At 47.3% G+C, this 21,024-nt stretch overlaps 1 protein-coding gene across 8 annotated transcripts in view; it reads left to right on the top strand.

Moving 5' to 3' along the window:
• Window positions 1–21,024, top strand: part of ATXN7L1 (ataxin 7 like 1) — a 221,373-nt gene that overhangs the window by 92,269 nt on the left and 108,080 nt on the right. Inside the window, exon 4 of one of the 8 annotated variants that reach the window (XM_070424637.1) lies at window positions 10,085–11,301. The exons of the other annotated variants lie outside the window; for them this stretch is intronic. Coding sequence (XP_070280738.1) covers window positions 10,085–10,170 — 86 coding nt within the window. The 3' untranslated portion in view covers window positions 10,171–11,301. Of the gene's footprint in view, window positions 1–10,084; window positions 11,302–21,024 lie in introns of those variants that run through there. 8 annotated transcript variants of the gene reach the window in all.

Here is a 21,024-nt window from a genome sequence, read left to right as displayed (position 1 = left end):
CTGCCTTTCATTAGATTAGCAAAGTTTTCTTAACCCTCTTTCTGTTTTTTTCCTCTGCTACCTTGGCCATAATAGACTTTATTTTATTTCCAAATTGATCTGTATAAATATCTATTTATGCAGTGATTGCCATTAAGTTTTTAACATGCATACTGAAAGACATTTTTTTTTCTAGTAGACTACGGCTTTCCTGAATCTTTTGTCTCAAACAACACAAAGACCTTTGCATACTTTTCTTACTTAATGTCAACTGGTAATTACAACAAAGAATGAAATCCTGGCTCAAAACATTGCCATGCATTCTCAGCCTCCCACTCACAGGGGGATTAGAGGCATCCTGATTGATTTATAAAGCATGAGCTTTGTACTAATTTACTCAGTTTCATACCCTGCGGTGCTCTGGGTCGTCTCTCAAGTTCAGAGTGAGACATTCATTCCCAGCTCATAAAAATCTATCCCTCAAATTCCTGAAAGTGTTCCAAAGCAGGATTGGACAAAAGAGAAGTCGGTATCCTGGGTCCACGGCTAGGGCCTGTTCCTGCAAATCCTGTTTCTCACGCGTACGATTTCTACTGAGCTTCTCCTTGTTCACACTTCCTTATACCTTGACTCCCAGAGTTTAATGTGGGTGTGAATCACCCAGGAGTTCCTTGCTAAAATGCAGATTCTGACTCGGTAGGTCTGTGTTTCTTAACACGCTTCCAGGTGATGTTGGTGCTTCTGATACATGGACCACACTTGGAGGAGCAAGTGCTTAGAGAATAACATCCAGCTAGGAAAATTGGGGCTTCAGCTCTCGGTCAGGGTTTCTTGATACTTCATAGAACAGCAGATACCAGAAGAAACATTCTCTTTGAAGTGGTTTGGGGTTCAGGATCATTTTCATCCCAAAGCCCCCTCCCGCCCCCAGAAGTGAGTGCTCATTCAGCCCTCTGCGAAGTCCCTCTCCCCTCCATCCCTCTGCAGGTCAGCACAACACGGTTCACATCTCGGAGTATCACTATGTCATACCGATGTGCCTCTGTGTGTCAGTGCCTAGAGGAAGAGCCTGCCTAGGGCCCAGGGGCGGGCTTCCTGGTAATTTATGTTTAAGACAAGCTTTTAATAGAGGTACACTTTTAAATAGTAACCAGGAAAAAGAGTCTCTCCTCTTAACGGGTATCCATTTATAGGACTCAGCTGTTGAAGCTCAGGGGTAGCATTAGGCTTAAGTTTAATCTTCTGTATACCGTAATTTACAGCGCTGAGTAAAGCATTGTACGTACAACTATTTCAGTCATTTGCCGTGATAAATAGCTATTGCTCTTGGCGGAACAGGAACGCCATCTCTGCTTTCCATTTATGAATATTGAATGGTCTCAGGCAGGCTTTTGCTGCACGTTTTTAAAGGGGAAATCCCCACGGATCGCATCTCCTCCCTGGCCCGAGATGTAATTTCCCTGCCATGTGCACCAGTCAGCCCCGGTCCAGATGGCAGTGCTGCAGCACACGTGTGTGGCTGGTGAAGCTCGGCGCTCTCCTGACGATTCCGAGCGCAAGTCCTGCTGGAGGCTGCAGGTTTGCATTGAATGCCTCGAGCTGTTAAGTATGAGACTTAGCTGGTGGCAGGAAGCCACCAACAGGGACCAGGGAAATATCTTAGAGGCGATAATCTGATGCAGGAAAAATAGATGGGGTGTGATTCTGTTGGACCCCTGACAGTGAGAAGATGGTGTCAGCTAGGGAAATGGAAACTAATGGGGGCAAAAAGGGGGGCAGGGAAGTGCCCAGGCTATACATCTCTAGGGATCCACTCTTTAGGAACACAGAGACACACATGCCTTCCGCCAATCTTTCCTGAGTTCAGATGCTGTCATCCCTGCCAGCTGGGAGGAGGCTCAGGTAGAGTGACCAGCTTGTCCTAGCAAATCCCTGAGATTCAAGTCAACGGATCACCCGCATCCCAGGCTTCCAGAAATTCCTCCTCTCAGTCCCTCCCACCCCCGAGGATGATCTTTCTGCGCCAGAGGCACTGAAATCCTTAGCCTGGCGTTCTTTCATTTGTCTCACGTTTCGGAGGACCCACTAGGTGCCACACATCGCACTGATGGTAAGATAAGGACTGAAGGGCGAGTGTGAGTCAGAATGGTGAACGAATGAAACAGTGCACTTTTGCCTGCTTTTGCCAGCTATGACGGAGACCGCCTTCCATGGTCACACTCCCAAATGCCACTTCGCAGCCATATCGCTAGGAGATGATGCTTTTGAAAACCGAGATGAGAGGCTTCTGTTCTCACTACCGCCTTTTGAGGGTGATCATATATCTTTAGAAATGTCTACAGCATTTGCCATGCATGAAGCATTCTCATGTAGCTTGTTCATTTTGATGTTCATAACAACTCAGTAAAGTAGGTGGCTGGGGGCTGGCTTCCCTGATTCGGAAGCTCAGAGAAGTTCAGTGACTTTCCTAAGGTCACACAGCTGAAAGGGGCAGAGCGGGGACTAGTACGCCAGACTCAACTCACCCCAGTGTGTTTTCCATGAACAGAGACCCCGGCGGGGAAATGCACAGCACCAACAAAACGGTGTGTCCCCTCTTTGAGGCCAGTTTGCCTTTACGAAACTTCCAGCATTTTCAGTTTCTAATTCCAGACTTACATGCAGCAAACACATCCTCTAGCTTTCTCGTATCGCTTTCACATGGGATCAGGGCTTTCTGTAATAACTATTTAAAAAGCAGTTTCAGAATTTTGACTCCGAAGGAATATTATTCAATCTGCTTATAGGTTATGATCTACCCTTTCATTTCCTGACCGGAAGATTCCATCAGAACAGAAGTTGGAGTCATCTCAGCAGACACTGAAGGCAGTTGGTTGTGTTCTGCATGAGAATAGACCACTCAGCATTCTGATTAGTTGCAACTTAGGGTGATGAGAGAATTGTGCAGACCGAAAACTCCACGTATGTGTTTCACGCATGTAAACCTACTAATGAGAATGGGTTTTGGCAGAAAGCTAAACGTCGACGTTCCTGCCACCAGGGCTTAGAGTTGCTTATTAGTATTCTGAGAGCTGGAAATAAGCACAGATGCAGTACAACTCGATCTTGATAACATCACTCATTCCCAGGCCTCAGATAAGTTTGTGGAACAGGAAGATGAGAGGAAGCAATCCAGAGACAGACTTGTACATAAGTGGCTCAAGAGACCGGGCAGTTTAGGACGCCTTTGCAACCTTGTTGTGACCTCCTGCCTCCCTTTGCCCGTCTGTGGAATTGGCATCGTGGATATGTTCCCAGGTTATTATTAGACAGTAGAGGCCTGGTGCACAAAATTCATGCACTCGGCGGCGGGGGGCGTCCCTCAGCCTGGCCTGCGTCCTCTCGCAGTCCGGGAGCCCTCAGGGGATGTCCAACTGACGGCTTAGGCCCACTCCCTAAGCCGTCAGTCGGACATCCTTAGCACTGCCACAGAGGTGGGAGAGGCTCCCACCACCACCGCTGGGCTATCAGCCATGAGCCCGGCCTTTTGGCTGAGCGGCGCTCCCGCTGTGGGAGTGCACTGACCAATAGGGGGCAGCCCCTGCATTGAGCGTCTGCACCCGGGTGGTCAGTGCACGTCATAGCAACCTGGTCGTTCCGCTGTTCTGTCAATTTGCATATTACCAGGTAGCCTTTTATTATATAGGATAATAAACTTGCAAATGCCTTGGCATGTGACTTGTGCTATAAATATGCCTCACTGCTACGTGGAAAATCAGAATTTTGAGCTGAAATGTATAATGGGGCAATATCATTGCCAGAGACAGGAGGTAGGGGTCAGGGCCAGGTGCTTGTCTAAGGAAGGAAGACAGAGAGACCATCTATGAAGCAGTCTGGGGTAACATGGTGAAACAAACAAGCCCCACATTAACATTTGGACATCTGACCTGAATTTAGAAAAAATAAGGGGGGTTGAAGATGAGCCTCTGTCTTTCCACAGTGCAGGCTCTGCGGTTCTGATCCGAGCACCCACTGAATTCCAGAGGGTTGGGCCTAGGCAATGAGGAAGGCCTGGGAAACCCGTGCCCACATGGGGTTCGGCTGCTGTGTATGAAGGAGGGTTATGTTAGAGAGGCCACAGAGGGGTTAGGAACCAGGCGGACCCTGGAGCCAAGCTATTTGGGCGTGGCTGTGGCTCTGCTCCTCACCAGCTCAGTGACCTTCAGCCAATCCTTCCATCTCTCTGTGCCTCGGTTTCCTCATCCACAACATGGCAAGAGTGTTAGGACCTGTCTCGGAGAGTGTCAGGATAAGATGAGTAGCTATGAGTTACCGCTTAGCAGAGCGCCTGGCATCTCTGTGCATGAGCATAGTGAGGCACTTCTCTGGCCTTGCGAGTTCCAGCACACGGCAGAGAAGAAACACAAACGGGCTTGGCTGAGGAACGTTCACCTCCAGAGAGAGAGGACTGGATGTGTTGACCAGGTAATACATAGTTGTTTCCAGAGAGGGGGTATGGGCGGGAAAGCAGGCAGTAGGGCCACAGCTGGAGTGATGCCCAGCCTTGGCTGGACCCCTGGCTGGTAAGCAGAGGGTAGCAGAGGCCAGACCTATGCTCAGGTGGACCATCTTGAAACTTGCCATGTGCCCCCTCCCTGCCCAAAGGGAGGTTGGAAGTTTGGGGGATTCTTTATCCACAAAAACAGATTCCAGTGACCAGTATCCTAGGAATTCGGGGTGAAGATTTTTGTCTCCTGTCTCACAGGAGTCAGTCTTTCCCAGTCATTTACTGATACCGTATCTCTACTCTGGACTCGTGCAAAATCCTTCCGTGTTATCTGTCTGCCTTGACACGGGACAGATCCCTCTCATCTGTAGCCCGTGTGCGATGCCTGCCATCTCGCCTCCCAGCAGCGTGTGGGCAGGTCTGCTCCCTCCGCACCATCTTCAGAAGGACTGGATTTCAGGCCTACAGAGCAGGTGTCTTAAACCCACTGGTGAAAGCAGACAGCAATCATGTGCTGGTTGGTGTTTGCCAAAATGTGGCCTTAAAACGGGATGAAGTGATGGCTCCTGGCATGAAACCTGGTTCCCCCTGGGCGTACACCAATCCTGAACAGCTCCTTTAAAACCAGAAGCAATTTGTCATCTTTTGATTCTCTTCCAGCACTGTCCCTGTCACAGGTAGATAAATGAGGTGGCATAGGGGTGTCCAAATGCCAGATCATCTAATCCCAGCGGTTTCCCGAGGAGCCGTCACTCCGCGAGGCTGGGGAGCACAGTGGGGTGGTCCCTGGCATCGGGACGGTGACTATAAGCAGATACTTTCATCACATGTCCCATTTATATGCATGAAATGCTTTCAAAGAATCTCCCAGCCCCCAGTGTGCCATTAATAGGTGTGTTTCTCATTTCAGAATCTTGAAATAAATCATGCATTTGCAAGCTCAACAGATCATGTCTGTAATTCCACAGAATGCCGCTAATCAAATCAATGTCTCGGCAGAAGCCAACAAGCACCCCGAATTAGAAATGGATAGGGGTTGGACTTGATGGTCTAAAAATCCTTGATTACAGAGAGCCAAGGGAAAAGGCGATGCGTTTCGGTTTACCCCAAGTTGCATGCTAGTATGTAGCTTGAAAGATACCCACCTGGTTTCTACACAGCCCACGTGGACTTTACATTTTGTTGGTGCCTGTAACTAAAGTCACCAGGTTCTTCCCAGGGTGCCATCAGGAGACAGGCCTCCTGATCCTTTTTGGTGGCCAAAAGGCGGGTGACTCATGACGCCCTGCGAATGAAGGATCGGCCTGGCCAGCGGATGAACTTGGCCAGCCAAGGCAGGCCTCACGCCCCCGCCACGGGGCTGAGTGTGTTGCTGGCCCTGCCAGACAGCTTTGATTTCTTCTCTGGCTATTGGTCACACCCTTCACGCCCTCAGCTGCTGGATTATGGGTGTCCATAGTCACAAAGGCTCAGGGTTGGCTGGATCAACTCAAATGCATCCCCAACCACAGGAAAATCATCGCCCTGATAGTGTCACTGTGGGTCGTGGAGCATCGCTGAGGCGACCTGAGACGGGAGCACACGTGGGGCCCCTTCTCCAAGCTGGATCTGCTGAGCTTGGAGGAGATGTGTACGCAGGCCACTCATGCTGTGACCATAACAAGTTTATAGTCCGCTCCTAATTATCTATGGTGCTAAAGGAGAAATCTAGCATGAACTTTAACTTTTGAAAATAAATCCCCCAATTGAGCTTTAGCCAGTGGTGTCATCCTAGCAATCTTTCAGGGGAGTGGTGATATTTTCTTTTATGTTTCCCCCATTAATCAGTGGTGGGGTTTTTTATTTACGTTAAAGAGACAAAGGCGGAGAGAGGAAGAGGGAGGGGGGAATCATTGTGAGAGAGAAACATGGATCGGTTGCCTCCCTCCCGCACACGCCCCATCCAGGGATCAAGCCCTCAACCTGGGCCTGGGCCCGGACCGGGAATTGAACCGGCCACCTTTTGGTTCACATGAGGACGCTCAGCCAACTGAGCCATGCCAGCCAGGGCTTAATCAGTAGTTTAATGAGCAGTGGAATGACCCAGTGGGACTGAAGGTATAGCACAGGAGGATAATTCACAGGAGGTTAAGAGATGGGTCTGGGTTCCTTTCCTGCATCTTCCAGTCGCTGTTCTTCATCTGTGAGATTCAGTGTGTTTGCTGCATCTGCTTTGTAAAAGCCAGGGGAGGACCAAATGAGTTAATGAATGTAGCGCTAGCCCCAAGCCCAGCTGTAGGGAGCACATGATAGGTCTTAGCTGTTAGGATGTTTTTAGGCTTACAGAGGGGAGGAACTCTTACTTCATCAAAGATGATAAAACGCCAAAATAATTTGTCCATTGAAAAATAGGCACAAACTTAAGTGAATCTTCAAGGTAATCCTGCATTTCATTCATGATGAAATTACAAAATCTTTTTTTCCTTTAAGTTTAAAAGGCTGAGCCAGTTGTACACGATACCTTAAACCCACACATTTACTTACTTTAGAGGAGCTACTATTTTGAGACTGTGATCATTCCTGGGGGCGGGGAACAATTTCAATGCACCTCCTGTCCATTGAAATGAGTTACATGTAAAGAAGATTTCCATTCCCTGGATTAGTGTCTTCAAATTCCTGCTCTCTTTTCAAGCTTTGTCATAAAGCAAGGGCGGGAGGACTGTGGACTCCTTGAGGAAGGAGTTCCTTATAATTCCTCCTCATTGCCCCAGTGTGTCTGGCAAATAGTAGGCACTCAATCAATGTCTTGTGAATGGGTGAATGAATAATTTAGATGTGTAATCCTTTAAGTCAGTGATAGTCAACCTGTAGCCATGCATGCGAATTATCCGAGGGGCTTTGTTAAAACACAGATTGCTGGGCTCTGGCCCCAGAGTTTCTGATTCGGTAGGTCAGGGTGCGGCCCAAGAATGTGCACTTCCACCAAGTTTCCGGATGGTGCTGATGCTGTTGGCATGGGGGCTCTGATTAGAGAATTGCTTTGGGGTTCACTCCGCTGCTTAAGTCCCCTGCTTTGTTGCCTTTTCCAAGCCTTCCAAGAGATTGACATCTGTAACTATCCTATCTTGCCCCATAGAACTGAGATAGATTGTGATCAGACAGAAGAGCAACGTGGATTTTTTTTTTTAAATCAAAAACTACATTCCATCCCTTGTATAATTGAGAGAAGTGAGAATCGATCAACACCTCCTTCACGACTGTGTCTGTGCTGGCAGGACACAGCTAGTGGGCGGAGTCGAGTGGTGCACCTTGCAACATTTAAGCCAGATCACATCTCCATCCATTTTTGGAATCCCCACTTAATGTCAGATATGCTTAACTGCAAAGTTGAAAGGAGACACAACCTTTTGCAGAAACTGCAGAAGAGCAAGAGGGGACCGGAGATGAACAGAGGATACAAAAGGGAACCCGTTATTGGGAAAGTCTTTTCGTACTAGCTTGTCGGCCTGCCTGAAGTCACTAGGCACCCCCCAGGTTCAGAAACAAGAGCGGTCCATGGCCTCAGGAAGGCTGCTCTCTGCAGAAAGTCATTCTCCCAATCCCAGGTGTCACTGTGGATGGCGGGCAAGGACGTGATTTCCAGACCCAGGTCTCGGGGAGCTCTTCCCCTCTCCATCCCTCTCTTCTCAGAACACAGTCCTCAAGACTGTGGGGACACACGGTATAAGTCATGGACCGGCCGGGTAGAGGGTACCAAAGGGACACCAGGCTCTCTGAACAGAGAAGAGATCCGCAGGGAACTAAAGGGAAGACAGGGACCACGGCTTTCCTCTGAGGTAGTGAGAGTGTGTTATTACCTGTTATAACCAATGACCCAACATTTAACAGCTTAAAACAACAAATATCTATTGCCTTGCATAGTTTCTCTAGGACAGACACATAGGAGCAGCTCATCTGGGTCTCTAATAAGTTGCAGTCCAGCTGTCATCCAGAGCTGCTGTGTGTCATCTGAAGGCTCGGCTGTGGCTGGAGGCCTTCGTTCCTTCCTCTCAGTCCCATAGACCTCTCCATGGGGATGTTCCCTCAGAACCAACAACCAGAGGGAGAGAGGGAGGCAGTCAAAATGCCTTTTATAGCCCTACCTGGTTTGGCTCAATGGATAGAACATCGGCCTGCAAACTGAAGGGTCCTGGGGTCAATTCCAGTCAAGGGCACATACCTCGGTTACAGGCATGAGCCCTGGCCCTGGTTGGGGCGTGTGCGAGGCAACCAATTGATGTGTCTCTCTCACAGATGTATCTGTCTCTCCCCCTCCCTTCCACTCTCTCTAAAAGACCAGTGGAAAAATTTCCTCCTCTGAGGATTAACAAAACAAAAATGCCTTTTATGACCTAGTCTCAGAAGTGACACATCGTGACTTCACATTACTCTGTTTATTAGAAACACTAAGTCCAGCCTAGGTTCGGGGGGAAGGGGAGGAGGCTCCATTCCGCCTCTGTCATCCTCCCCTGTTCCGCTCAGAAAAGCACAAGAAGAATTGTTATAGGGCCTTTGGTTAAACGATGATTTTTTTTAAAGGACTCCAGAGGGGACTGTGGCTGTTTTGCCTGATCGGGCTGATGAGAGGTGGGTCGGTGGGTAGAGGAGGGGGCATTGGAAACTCTCTGTGGGCTTTGAGCCCACCGTCCTATAGGGGACACGCAGGCCCCTTCTCTCTCTAGGCTAGGGGCGACCTTGCTTAGAAAGGACTGAAGCCACCAATGAGTTCCAAGCCTCAGGTTTGGTTCCAGAGAAGAGGAAGACGGGGCTGGCTGCTTAGAGCCAGTGGTGCTGGAGAAAGCCACCCGTAGCACTGTGCGTCTCCTTGGGTCGTCTGGCCTGCCAGGCCCTGGTAGGGAAAGAATGGGGATTTAGGCAGAAGTGGTGTTGTGGGCTGTGCCTCTCAGGAAGAACATTCGGAATGTGGAGGAATGTGCAGCCATGGCTCCGGGGGCCAACCCAGGGATCCTGCCCCGGGCCAGGTGTTGATTTCGTCTACCCCAGCTCCATCAGTGGATTCCGCTTAGCAGTCTTCTTTTGAGGATGCAGAACCATGGTGGTCGTATTGTACTGTGTCGGTTCTTATCTCCGCTATCATCCCCCAGGGAATAAGCTAATCAAACTTGCTGCTGATTTTACAGTGAGAGGAGATAGCTAATAACTTGGATGACAAGTATTAGAATACAATGTGATGTGGATAAATTGGGTCCGTGTATTAAGGGCTATAAAATGAGATTCCATCAAGGCATGAATAATGGTGCCTGTAGAAAGGATTAATCAAATACCCCATTAAAAGGTATAGGAATTCTGGTCAGATAGCCCCTCTTTAATTATACTCCTTGCCCCTACCCCACCCCCACTCCCTTCCCCTGAAGCTGCTTTCTACTAGGAGAAATAAGGAAAAGAGTTTAGAGGAAGTAATAGAAAAATTGGGACATACGTTTTGATAGAACAAGATCATGAAGACAGATATAAGCAACCGGTGTTTAATTTAGGGGAAGCAAAGGCAATTGGCATGAGTAATCATTTACAAGTGTAATTTCCAAGGGAGCTCTGTTGATACCATTCAGCAAATGCCAACAAAGCATTTACTTTCCAAAGGGAGAAAGCAAGACAACAAGAGAAGTGAAGGCATCTCCAGAAATGGACCGGAGAACAGCCAAGCCATAGCGAAGAATCAGGTGTGAGACGGACAGTGCAGAAGACAGACACGACTTCTGAAAGATCTGGGAGGACTCGCATTGTCCAGAGAAGGCTTCCTGGGAGAGGAGACCCCAGCAGAGCCCTGAAGTGTGGACAAGCTTCCACCTACTGCAAATTCGTGAGCACACTCTGGTGACAGGGTCTAGGGAGAAAATGGGCTTGAGCAGAGCAGGGGGCACCTGTGGGATTCTTCTCTCCATTTCCACCACCACCACCACCCTGGTCCAAGCTACCATCACTTCTCGCCTGGACAACTACAAACGCCTTCCAGCTGTTTTCCCTGCTTCCACTCTTGCTCCTGCACAATCCATCTCCACACAGAAGTCAGAATCAAGAGCAAAGTTAATCATGGCATTCTCTTGACTTGTGGCTTCCCATTGTTCTTAAGCTAAAAGCAAAAAATCACTGTCATGGAACCACATCCTGTGCCAGGCTCCCTTTCACCCTCTCTATGCCAGTCGAGCCGGCCTCTCAGAATGTTGGCACATCGGGTCTTCCCACCACCAGGCCCTTGCTTTCCCTTCTCCGTATATGATTTTCTTTCACACCCCACACCCTCACCGAAGCTAACTCTGACTCATTCGTCAGAACGCATCTTAATGATTATTGCTCCTGGAAGACTTCCCTGATTTTCATAACTATGTCAGCTCTCCCTCATACCTTGAAAACAAATGTGTATTGTGTTGTTATATGATTAATGTCTGTCCCCCACACTAGGCCACAAGCTCTATGAGGGCAGGGACCCAGTCTTTGCATCACCCAGAGCCTAGCACAGTCTCAGTAAATATGTATTGACTGGATCGTGAACTTCAGTTAGGAACAATGAGGCTAGTTGAGAAATTATGCTTGACCCATACGTGTGAATTCATACCGGGAGGTAAACCCGAATTCATGTCCAGACTGCCACCTGCTGGCTGTGCCATTGTAAATAAATCACAGCCTCTCAGAGCCTGTTTCCTCACGTAGAACAGCCAACTCACATGGTGGTAGCAAGAAAATCATCAATCATATATTTAAAAGCATTTTTTCAACCGTAGACATAAGTATGCTGTCATTTTTCTCTGTGCCTGGCACATTGGGTCATTAAACATCTATTGGATGGATGGATGGATGGATGGATGGATGGATGAACAATTAGGGAACCAGAACCAGAGTCAGGAAAGGAACCTGGCATATGGATAGCATGATGGAAGCCAAAAAGAGGAGAGGATTTTAAGAAGTCAGAGGAAGCTTGATGATCACCCACAGCATCACAGCAGAGCAGACAAGGAGAATGGGGGGCGGGGGATCATTTAACTTGTGTAGAAGGAAGTTAGTCATGACCTCAGGGCAAGTCCTTCTCAGCCTTTTCATGTTATCTGTGCTTTCAATGACATGCCTTAATTGTAACTTAATCACTTTACTGATTTTTATCTTTGGGGAGGGGGGGAATCAAATTGATTTGCACATACAGCAAAATTGGGGAGATTACTCCAGCTGCTGCCAGCAGGTGCTGACAAGTGAGGAAGTGCACGTCAGAGGATAAGAGAATACACTAAACATTTATTTTAATAAGGCCTAGAAATCCTTAGTTATTTAATAGATTGCCATGGAGAATTGGGTTTCAGTTTCAAGAGCTGTTTTATTTTTAACTCCCCATGTTCTGGAAGCCATAGGGCTGTCTGTGTAGGCAAGGATCTCGGGTACGAGATTCGTCTGAGGGCAACGGCACATTTCTGTGAGGTTTTTTCTGTCACGCGCAGACACACACACACACACACACTCAACTCCTAACCCTTCAGCATGGCGGCTCAGGCCTCACCTCCCTGCCAAGCCCTGACCAAGCCAGTCTGTTTGTGTGTGAGCCTTGAGAGTGAACCTGAGCCCCATACTCATCCTCTCAGGGCTGGCTTCTGATGAATAAGAAAGACACGATGAATAAATGAAACTCCGTGACTACTTCAACAATCATCTCACCTCCAGTGCTCCAAACTGGGCTGACAAAATTAGGCACTCAGTAGGAAGAAGTTAAGAACAGACTAGAAGAAAAGGGCACCACGTATTTTGTTTCTGTGTGGTAGCTGGTGGTCTGGAACATGGGTCTGTGGGGAAAGGAGGTGGTATTCCAGAGACGTTCACAGAGAAAAAGGGAAAATGTTCTAAGCTTACTTTTCTTGCTCCAAACCATAGTAAATGGCCAGCTCTAATCTTCCTTTCATCTACCTTTTATAGTTGTTAACATTTGGTGAATCTGGTCAGTGGTTTAGATTCCTTAGGTTTTTACTACACACAGACCCCTCTTATGCAATAGTCTTTGATAAAAACCTACTGGTGTCCAATCCTGGACACCAGGGCATAACATGATGCCAAGTCCTGTTCCAAACGTGCTTCCAACTAAAGCAAACTGCACTGGAAGACCTTAAAGAGCATTTTCTGGTCAATTTCAATCGCAAAAAGTTTTTTTCATAAATCACTAGTTTCACAGAGAGCCCCCCCCCCCCCCCCAGATCATGTTTCCCTTGCTGCCTCATTACCTCTATAATGGGAGCTCCCTTGTATCCCTATAAGAACATGGTTAACATACAGCTTATTTTTTTTAGACAGATAATTATTAGCATTAAGAATAAATGCATTTGGCCCTAGCTGGTTTGGCTCCATGGATAGAGCGTTGGCCTGCGACTGAAAGGTCCGGGGTTCGATTCCAGTCAAGGGCACATGGCTGAGTTGCTGGTTCGATCCCCAGTGCGGGGTGTGCAGGAGGCAGCTGGTCAGTGATTCTTTCTCATCATTGGTGTTTCTCTCTCTCTCTCTCTCTCTCTCTCTCTCTCTCACGCTCCCTTCCTCTCTGAAATCAATTGAAATATGTTATTTTTTAATTAACCCATTTAAAAAAAAAAAAAAAAGAATGAATGCATTTGAATGTGTTGACGTGCACCAAGAACAAAATCCAGCAGTAGAAAACTTTAGGTTAGACAGCCTGAGTCTTCAACGGCTGGATTGTAAGGACAAGAAACAGAGGAAGAACTGGTCGCTTAAAAAAAGAGACATCTAAAAAATGGGCAAGATTAAGCACGGCGTCCACAGATACACACTTGGGTGATAAAACCACAAATGGACACAAGGACAAAGTCGGAGTGTTGGTGCTTTTGGAAGGGGAAGGGGCTGCGCTTGGGGCAGACACACAGCTGGGCTTCTGGGGTGGCCGGCCAAGTGCTCCGCCTTCATCTGCGGGTGGTTACCAGGGCGTCTGCTTTCTAATCACTCCCAGGGCAATACTACATTGGGATTGTGTAGGTTTTGTGTGTCAGAGCTTTATTTTACCGTTAAAAAAATGTTTATTTTAATGAGTCTACTTGGGGGTTCACATTACCTACAGCCTTTCAGGAATTTGGCTTTAGGAGAGTATCTTGTCATAAATGATACTTTACCTTTTTTACTAAGAGAAAAGTTGGAAATTCACCTGTGGGGTTGTCGGCAGCTTGGTCAGAATTGAGAAGGGGAAAAAGAGGCTCTACTGATGGCGCTTTTCTAGGTTCTGGCTGCTCAAGACTCCTTCCTAAATAAAAGCTCCCCCTGGCATTAGCCACACTGTTCTCTGCACCTCCTCATCTTTGGTAATCTTGGGAAACCACCAAGGGCTGTGTAGAGGGACTTTCCCTACCAATATCCCCACTTTCTCCACTTCTTTTGTCCCTACAAATGCCAGTCGGAAGTGACTGCCCTCGTGGTGTGATTTTATGGCGACCTGTGACATCTCTCCCTCTGAGACATCATTCCTTTACCTCAAGGCTTACATCCCTGGTAAGTGCAGTTCCGCCAGGGCATTTACACTTAGGATGAATACGTGAAGTCAGTCAGAGTTTTACGGGAGGGTAAAGTCGGCAAGAACAGGACTCCAGGAACCTGGGGTAGGAAAACAGTAAGGGACAACCCTAAAGAACTAGAATCCCACTAAAGCACAGTGTTTACACCAGTCCCTGGGGCTGCATAAAGCTAGCTGTCCAACACTCTCAGTGCACAAGCCGAGTCCACTGTTTGGGTGTAAACAGGGGAGATTCAGTCCTTGAGGGCAGGGACTTCATCTGCTGTTCACCATTCAATTCTCAGCCCCTGTCATAGTACTTGGCACATAGTAGGAACTCAGTAAACACTGAATGAAAAAACAAAACATGAATGAATGAACAAGAGACCAGCTTGCAGCAGGAGAGAGAGCAGAGACCTCCCATGATGGGCAGTGAGAAAGCCACAGCTGTCATTCCTCAGCTCCCGGGGCCATCACCTTCCCCTCACCTCCACCCCTGAGTGTTTCCTCATCTGTAGCCTAGGGTGGACCACTCTGCTCTGGGCCTCCCTGTCCTCAACAAGAAAATCAGCCAGCACCTAGTTCTTGAGAAGTAACAATCCTTGTCGCATTTTCCCCATTTGCACAACACTTTTGGAATCATACAAGTATTTTCCCACACACTGTCTAATTTTCACTGCACAGTAATCCCATGACGTAGGTAATTCCCAGTGTATGGAGGAGGAACCTGAGGCTGAGAAGGACTAAAATGACTTTTGAGGGGCAGAGCTGTAATTAGAACCTGGAATTTTGGATCCCTACAGCCAATAGCCTTTCTACTGCACTGTCTTAGGTACTGTTTGGAGATCCAAATAAAGGGGGCTCAAGAGCCAGCATTGCCCTCAAGAAGCTTAAAATGTGATTCAGGCGCAGAAAACTACTTTAAACAACAAACATAGGCCAATAGGCATATTGTAGCACTGCCTGATCTTTCCCTGGTTTTACTTCCCAGAGATGCAATGAATGATTCCTTTGCTGCTGTTGTTTCTTAGAAAGGTTCTCTCTATGTAAACTTATTTAAAGAGTATAGAATGGGGGCACTCACCAGTCTTCAATGGTCTGCTGTCGTGGAGAGAAGAAGAGGATAAATAATAGGAAGTCAAAGGAAATCCCAAAGACTAATTTTAATCAATTGTGCCAGTCTCACACTTCAGATCTCATGAGGAATAGCCACATAGATAGGAAAAGGAAAGCAAGGGGCCTAAATAATCCACAATCGACATCATCATTCCCTTGCACCAGTGTTGTCTCTAACAGGACTAATGCACACAGAAGTGTCCATGCTGCTAGACTTTCTTCCCCCAAAACCTTTCACATTTCCTCTCTCTTCTGATGCTCTCGATGACCTGTGCAGGAGGAAGGGCTAACACTGAAGCTTAGAAATGTTAGGCGAGTTGCCCAAGCCCCATGGCTAGTTAGTGGCAGCAATGGAACTTGAACCCAAGCTCTTTCTGGCCCTGAACTCTTTCCCCACTCCCCTCCTGCAGTGGCCCCTCTCAGCCTTCTTTTTAGCATCCTGGAGAAAGACCCAGCAGTGAGTTCCGCCACCTGCGAGTCCACAGCACTGACTCTTGCCAACTCTTGCTTGTATTATGGTGGTTAAGTGTTCGCTGACCGCTTTGTGTGTGTTGTAATCATTTAATTAGTCCATGCCTAGGAGGAAGAGGTGCTTTATTTATAAGCTTAATAGTGAAAATATCCGAGTCTTCAGTTCACTATGAGCTTGATGGCATTAGGATGATCTCAGTCTGCCCACTGCCCTCCTAATCCACTTAACACCGGGAGGATAACCGGCACTGGCTTCATTGGAGGCACAGCCAGTGTGCAGAGGACTGCAGGGGAGCTGTGGCGAGGTGTGCAAAGAGAGGACAGCCAGATGCAGGAAAGCAGGATAATGAGAAAAACGTGTTAGGGACTTTGAAAAAATAACCAGAGCTCTTTATGCTCCTCTTGGGACAAAAAGAGAGTAGAATTTATCTTCTTGGGCCTCAGGTTGGGGAGAATAGTACTAAGGTTGACAGCCAGTGTTTCTCAGCCGCGATTGCACAGTAGGCTGGCCTAGGGAGCTTTCACATATCCTGATGCTAGGCCTCATGTCAGTTTGTTTTAAAATTCCACACGTGATTCCAATATGTAGCCAAGCTTGAGAACCAGTGATCAGATGGGTGATGGTGGCTTGGTCACGTGTAGACCCATCTGCTGGCTCACCTCCCTGGCATGAGGCAGTGGCTAAGGCTGCAGTTGCTACACCTTCCCCTGGATCCCTCTTCAGGTTCTCGGACTCCTGGGCCAGGTGTGTGTGCTCAGCTCCATGGTGAGGGGACCTGGCTTCTGGAGGACATCCGTGCCATCAAGGTCAAAGACAATAAGAGCAGACACAAGTTTCAGTCCATCTTCATAGGGTTCCAGTGAAGGCTTGTAGGTTCCAGATTGTTCTTGGTCCCCCACACTTCCCATTCTTTCCTTCCCAACTGCCTGCCCCATGGACTTTACATCCCAGCGTCAAATGCAAAAACAGCAGCCTTAAAGAAGTCTTTTAACCAGCAACTACTAAACTACTATTGTGAAGATTTGAATACCTGTTACAGATATATATATATAATCTGTCTACAGTACATAGACAAATGCATATAAAGCCGTATCTATCCTTATAGTGCTGCTTCTTCAGTTGCACCCTGACTGGTTTTCAGAATTGTGGAGCAAGATATTGTTTTTATCCATAGACGGTAGCCAGTATATGGAGAAAATGCAAAAAGCTCTGAATGAAGGAGAAGGCAGGTCTGACAGTTCCCCTCTCCACTCCTGCCCCCACCCCCATCCCAAATTGACACCTATGGGCAATTTGAAAGCCTTTGGTAGATTCCTGGTCTCCAAGTCTGATGGTGTGTAGGAATTCCCCAGGATAAATCTTAAAAATGCAAATTCCTGGGCTTCACCTCAGATCTAGGATGTTCAAAGGATTGAGAAAGTAAGAATCTTTTAAAAGCCTCCCCTCCCCTCAGCCTTTCTGGGTTGCTGATAATGTTCTGTGTCTCGATCTGGGTGCTGGTGACATGAGGGTATTTTGTGTGCCCAGTGTCATCAGGTGGCACACTGTGATTTGTGCCCTTTCCTGTATGCATGGTATACGTCAATTTAAAAAATAAATAGCCCACTTCCCACCCTCTCCGTCCCCACAATCCATATCCCAGTGACTGGCTGAAGTGGAGAACCACTGGGCTAGATGCTTCCTTGCACCCTTCCCAGCAAAACTCAGAGAAGAGGAACAGAAAAAATGTTCAGCAACTGGGGAGCAGTTAAGATAATCCACAATCCTGAGGACATAATCCTATGCAATTATTCCAACTTAAAGAAGAATTTGAAACTATGAGGCAGCCAACCAACTTGAAGGGATAGGAGTGGGTTGTAAGAGGGATGCAAGGGGTCAGTGTGGAAGGTCACACTGGAGCCAGACCGTGGAAAGCTTTGAATGGCAAACTGAGAAAAAGCAAAGCCACTTTCAAAGACTTAGGGCTTTATTTTGAGGAGGGGCTTACAGATCTTTAGAAGAGTGATTGACAAAAGCAACCGTTTTTAAAGTGCATGTGTAAATATAAAGTTTCATTATTCATCATATTTAACTGGTAAGTGACAGGACAGGCCCTGGCACTGGAAATGGGAACTTTACCTTTGTTTCAAAACAGACTTTTCCACCCAACTTCTATCTAAAGTACCTGCAGTCTATACACACTGTTCTGGGGTCCATTTAAGCAGAAAAAAGAAACCACAAGAAAGCAGTTAAAGCCCCTGTTGTGCCATTCGAAGGCCTACTGGGTTCCTATGGGGCACAGCTGTTACAAGTGCATTAAGGTTTTTTAATTATAGCGCAGGGGCAAGCTTCACAGGCTGATTCGTTTTTCAAGCAAGATGTGTCCAGAACAGGTCCAGCAGTTGCTGGGCGGGGGGGCTCGGGCCTTCAGGAGTGACAACAGAGAATTGGTTTGAATTACAATCTTCTCTGGGACTTTTGAAATAAAGAATCGCAGGCCCTACCCCCAAGTGATTCTGAAGCACTCCCCCCCCCCCCACCCCCCCCCCCACCCCCGATTTAAACCCACCAGCCTAAATGCTGTCTCATACCTTCTTTCATATCCAGGGATGGAGCTTCTGCAACTCCTTTAGTGGCCCTTTCCTGAGCGTGACAAGGGTGTGTTCCTCCTCCCTCTCACCTCCCCCTCTACTACAACAACTCCAAAGACTAGAACTCTTGAGCTTTCAAAGTAAGGACAGAATTAGTCTGAAAAGCATCAGTTAAGAAAACCAAACCATCGGCATCATCGAACTTCTTTTGAAAGACACAGTTTCTTTCTCATTCTTGTTTGACTTGAAGTATTTTCACTTTACCCTCGCTTATTCTCCCATACTGTAACAGTACCCTGAACTTCATCTTGAGGACTATCCAGATAGAATTCTTTGTGGAATTTCCACAGGGAATTCCCTCTGGAACTCAATACACTCCCTCACATCTCTCCACCAATTCGCCGTCATGTGCAGAAGGAATGCACAGCAATCTTTTAACATCTTCGCAGCTTAAAACAATTAACAAGACAAATCTAATAAGGAAAACAATAGTGTGGGCATTCCAAAGTGAAAGGCCAATTCTGTGCCATTTCCTTTCTTCCCCTCCTGCAGAGGATTAGAGAATCCAGGTCCCTGAGTGGCCGCTCCCACTCCCCCACACCCGTCCCTGACTCAGGGCCTTCCCCAAAACAGGATGTGAGCGCTGTTTCTTCACAATTTTCTTTTCCAACCTTTTTTTTTTTTTTTTTTTTTTTTCAGGAAAAGGGAGTTCATGTTAATGAGTCCTCCCTGCTAGCTCATGAAACTACCTGCCCTCTCCTTGATTTCCCGAGGTGGGCCCAGCTCTGGGGACAGAGGCAGCCCTGTCCACACCTGGCGCCGAGATGTTTGCTCAGCTCTCATGTAGTACTTCCCAGAGTGCTTCGCTTGGCTAATAAAAGTTGGCAGAGGCACAAGGTGCAAAAGTCCCACCCCCCAGACTTGAGAAGGAAGCCTCTGGAAGCGGGAGGGTGAGCCTCAGCTTTCTGGCTCAGTCATAATCAGGTTCAGGTCGCCTGGAGGACACGCAACTGGGTCACTGTCTGGCAGGAGGATTCCTGTGATGTAGGTGTTATGGCTATGTGGATCCTCCGAGGCACATAGTACCTGTCCATTTGTGTGGGCCAACAGGTGGCATCTACTCACAACAGAATTACAGGATGCTGGAGCTGGAAGGAGAACTCTAAGAAGATAGATTCAACCTCGAGCCCCCTTGTGTCAGTAGAGGAACCTGAGACCCACGGAGGCCAGGCAGGGGGTTTGCCCAGAGTCCCTCTGGTAGAGAGAGCCGGGCCACTCTCCCGGGTGCTCCACGACCAAGTCCAGCACTCCACCACTGTCCCTTGCCCCTTCTCATTAACGCAAACTGAGTCATTATTTCATCATGGATTATGGATGGCCAGTGTTTATATGTTTTAATAGTGGTAAAAAATCACTAAGATAGTCCCCCTCATACATATGAGTATGTGTATATAGACACTGTAATATTTTATAGACTTTTTGAACTGTTTGCAAGTACATTCCAGATACTATGTCCCTATGCCCCTCGATATTTCAATGTGTATTTCCTAAAGCAAAGGATATTCTTTTACATAACTGGAGTACAATTATAAAAATCAAGAAATTACACTGATACAAACCTTATTCAGATTTTGCCCGATACCCTGGAGAGAAAAAAAAAATTAACAATCCAGGATTGCATGTTGCATATTGTCATGTCTCTTTAGTCACCTTAATCGGAAACCATTCTTCAGTCTGCTGTTCACAGCCTGGACACTTGTGAAAATTACAAGTAAAATGTCCCTCAATTTCATTTACCTGTTGTTTCCTCATGGTTAGATTCTGGTTTTGCATTTTGATGTGGAAGGCTCTTTAGTGAGGGTAAGATCTGAGGGGCAGGCCGAAACCGGTTTGGCTCAGTGGATAGAGCGTCGGCCTGCGGACTGAAAGGTCCCGTGTTCGATTCCGGTCAAGAGCATGTACCTTGGTTGCGGGCACATCCCCAGTGGGAGATGTGCAGGAGGCAGCTGATCGATGTTTCTCTCTCATCGATGTTTCTAACTCTCTATCTCTCTCCCTTCCTTTCTGTAAAAAATCAATAAAATATATTATAAAAAAAAAAAAAGATCTGAGGGGCATAGGGACATAGTATCTGGTAGGCAGTTGGGACAAGGACAAGGGGGACCAGGGCAGTGCTACTGAATAAGAAGAACAGCCCTTTGCATGGGAACCAGAAGCTCAGAAACTTGAATGGGAACCAAAGGAGAATATTCATTCACCTGCTATGGACACAGCACATGCTAAATACATTCAGAACCAATATTTGGCAAGAAAATGACTCTCTCCCAGTAGATTTATTGTCCCCAGGGATTCCACGTGTGTCTAATATAAGTCACTGCTTGTGTGTAGGGCCTGCATGGGCTACGTACTTTACACACCTTCTCTCACTCAGTCCCTCTGTGATCTGAGGGGTGGCAGTGTTTTACAGGTGGGAAAACTGAGGCCCAGGGAGCACATTCATTTAGAGGCAGAGCCAGGGATTAAACAGGCCTCTGCCCCAAGCTCACACTCCTTCCACTCCACTGAGCTGTTTCCAGCCTGTTAGCTGGTTTCCTCCACAATCAGCCTTGCTTTGCTTTGCTCAAAACAAGACTTGAATAAAGACTCCAGCTCTATTTTCCACTCATGTCGGTGACTGATACTTGATTAACACTCAGGATTGCTGCCATCCAGAGCATAATTTTCACAGATGCAAAGACCAATTTTGTTGCTACTGAGGCGGAAAGATCTATTTCCTCATAAGTTATCAAACAGATTTGGAAGAAACCAGTACCACCGGGGGGTGTGGGGAGAAGAGGGAGTTATGCTGGCTCATTCTGAAAGGAAGCCTTGCCACATTAGCTTTTATGGAGGGGGGGGG

The sequence above is a fragment of the Myotis yumanensis genome, unplaced genomic scaffold, assembly GCF_028538775.1.
Source record: "Myotis yumanensis isolate MYYU_CA2020_CCGP unplaced genomic scaffold, mMyoYum1.0.hap1 SCAF_9, whole genome shotgun sequence".
NCBI classification, from domain to species: Eukaryota; Metazoa; Chordata; class Mammalia; order Chiroptera; family Vespertilionidae; genus Myotis; species Myotis yumanensis.
Note: the sequence above shows the minus strand (reverse complement) of the source record. Positions and strands in the feature narration are given on the sequence as shown.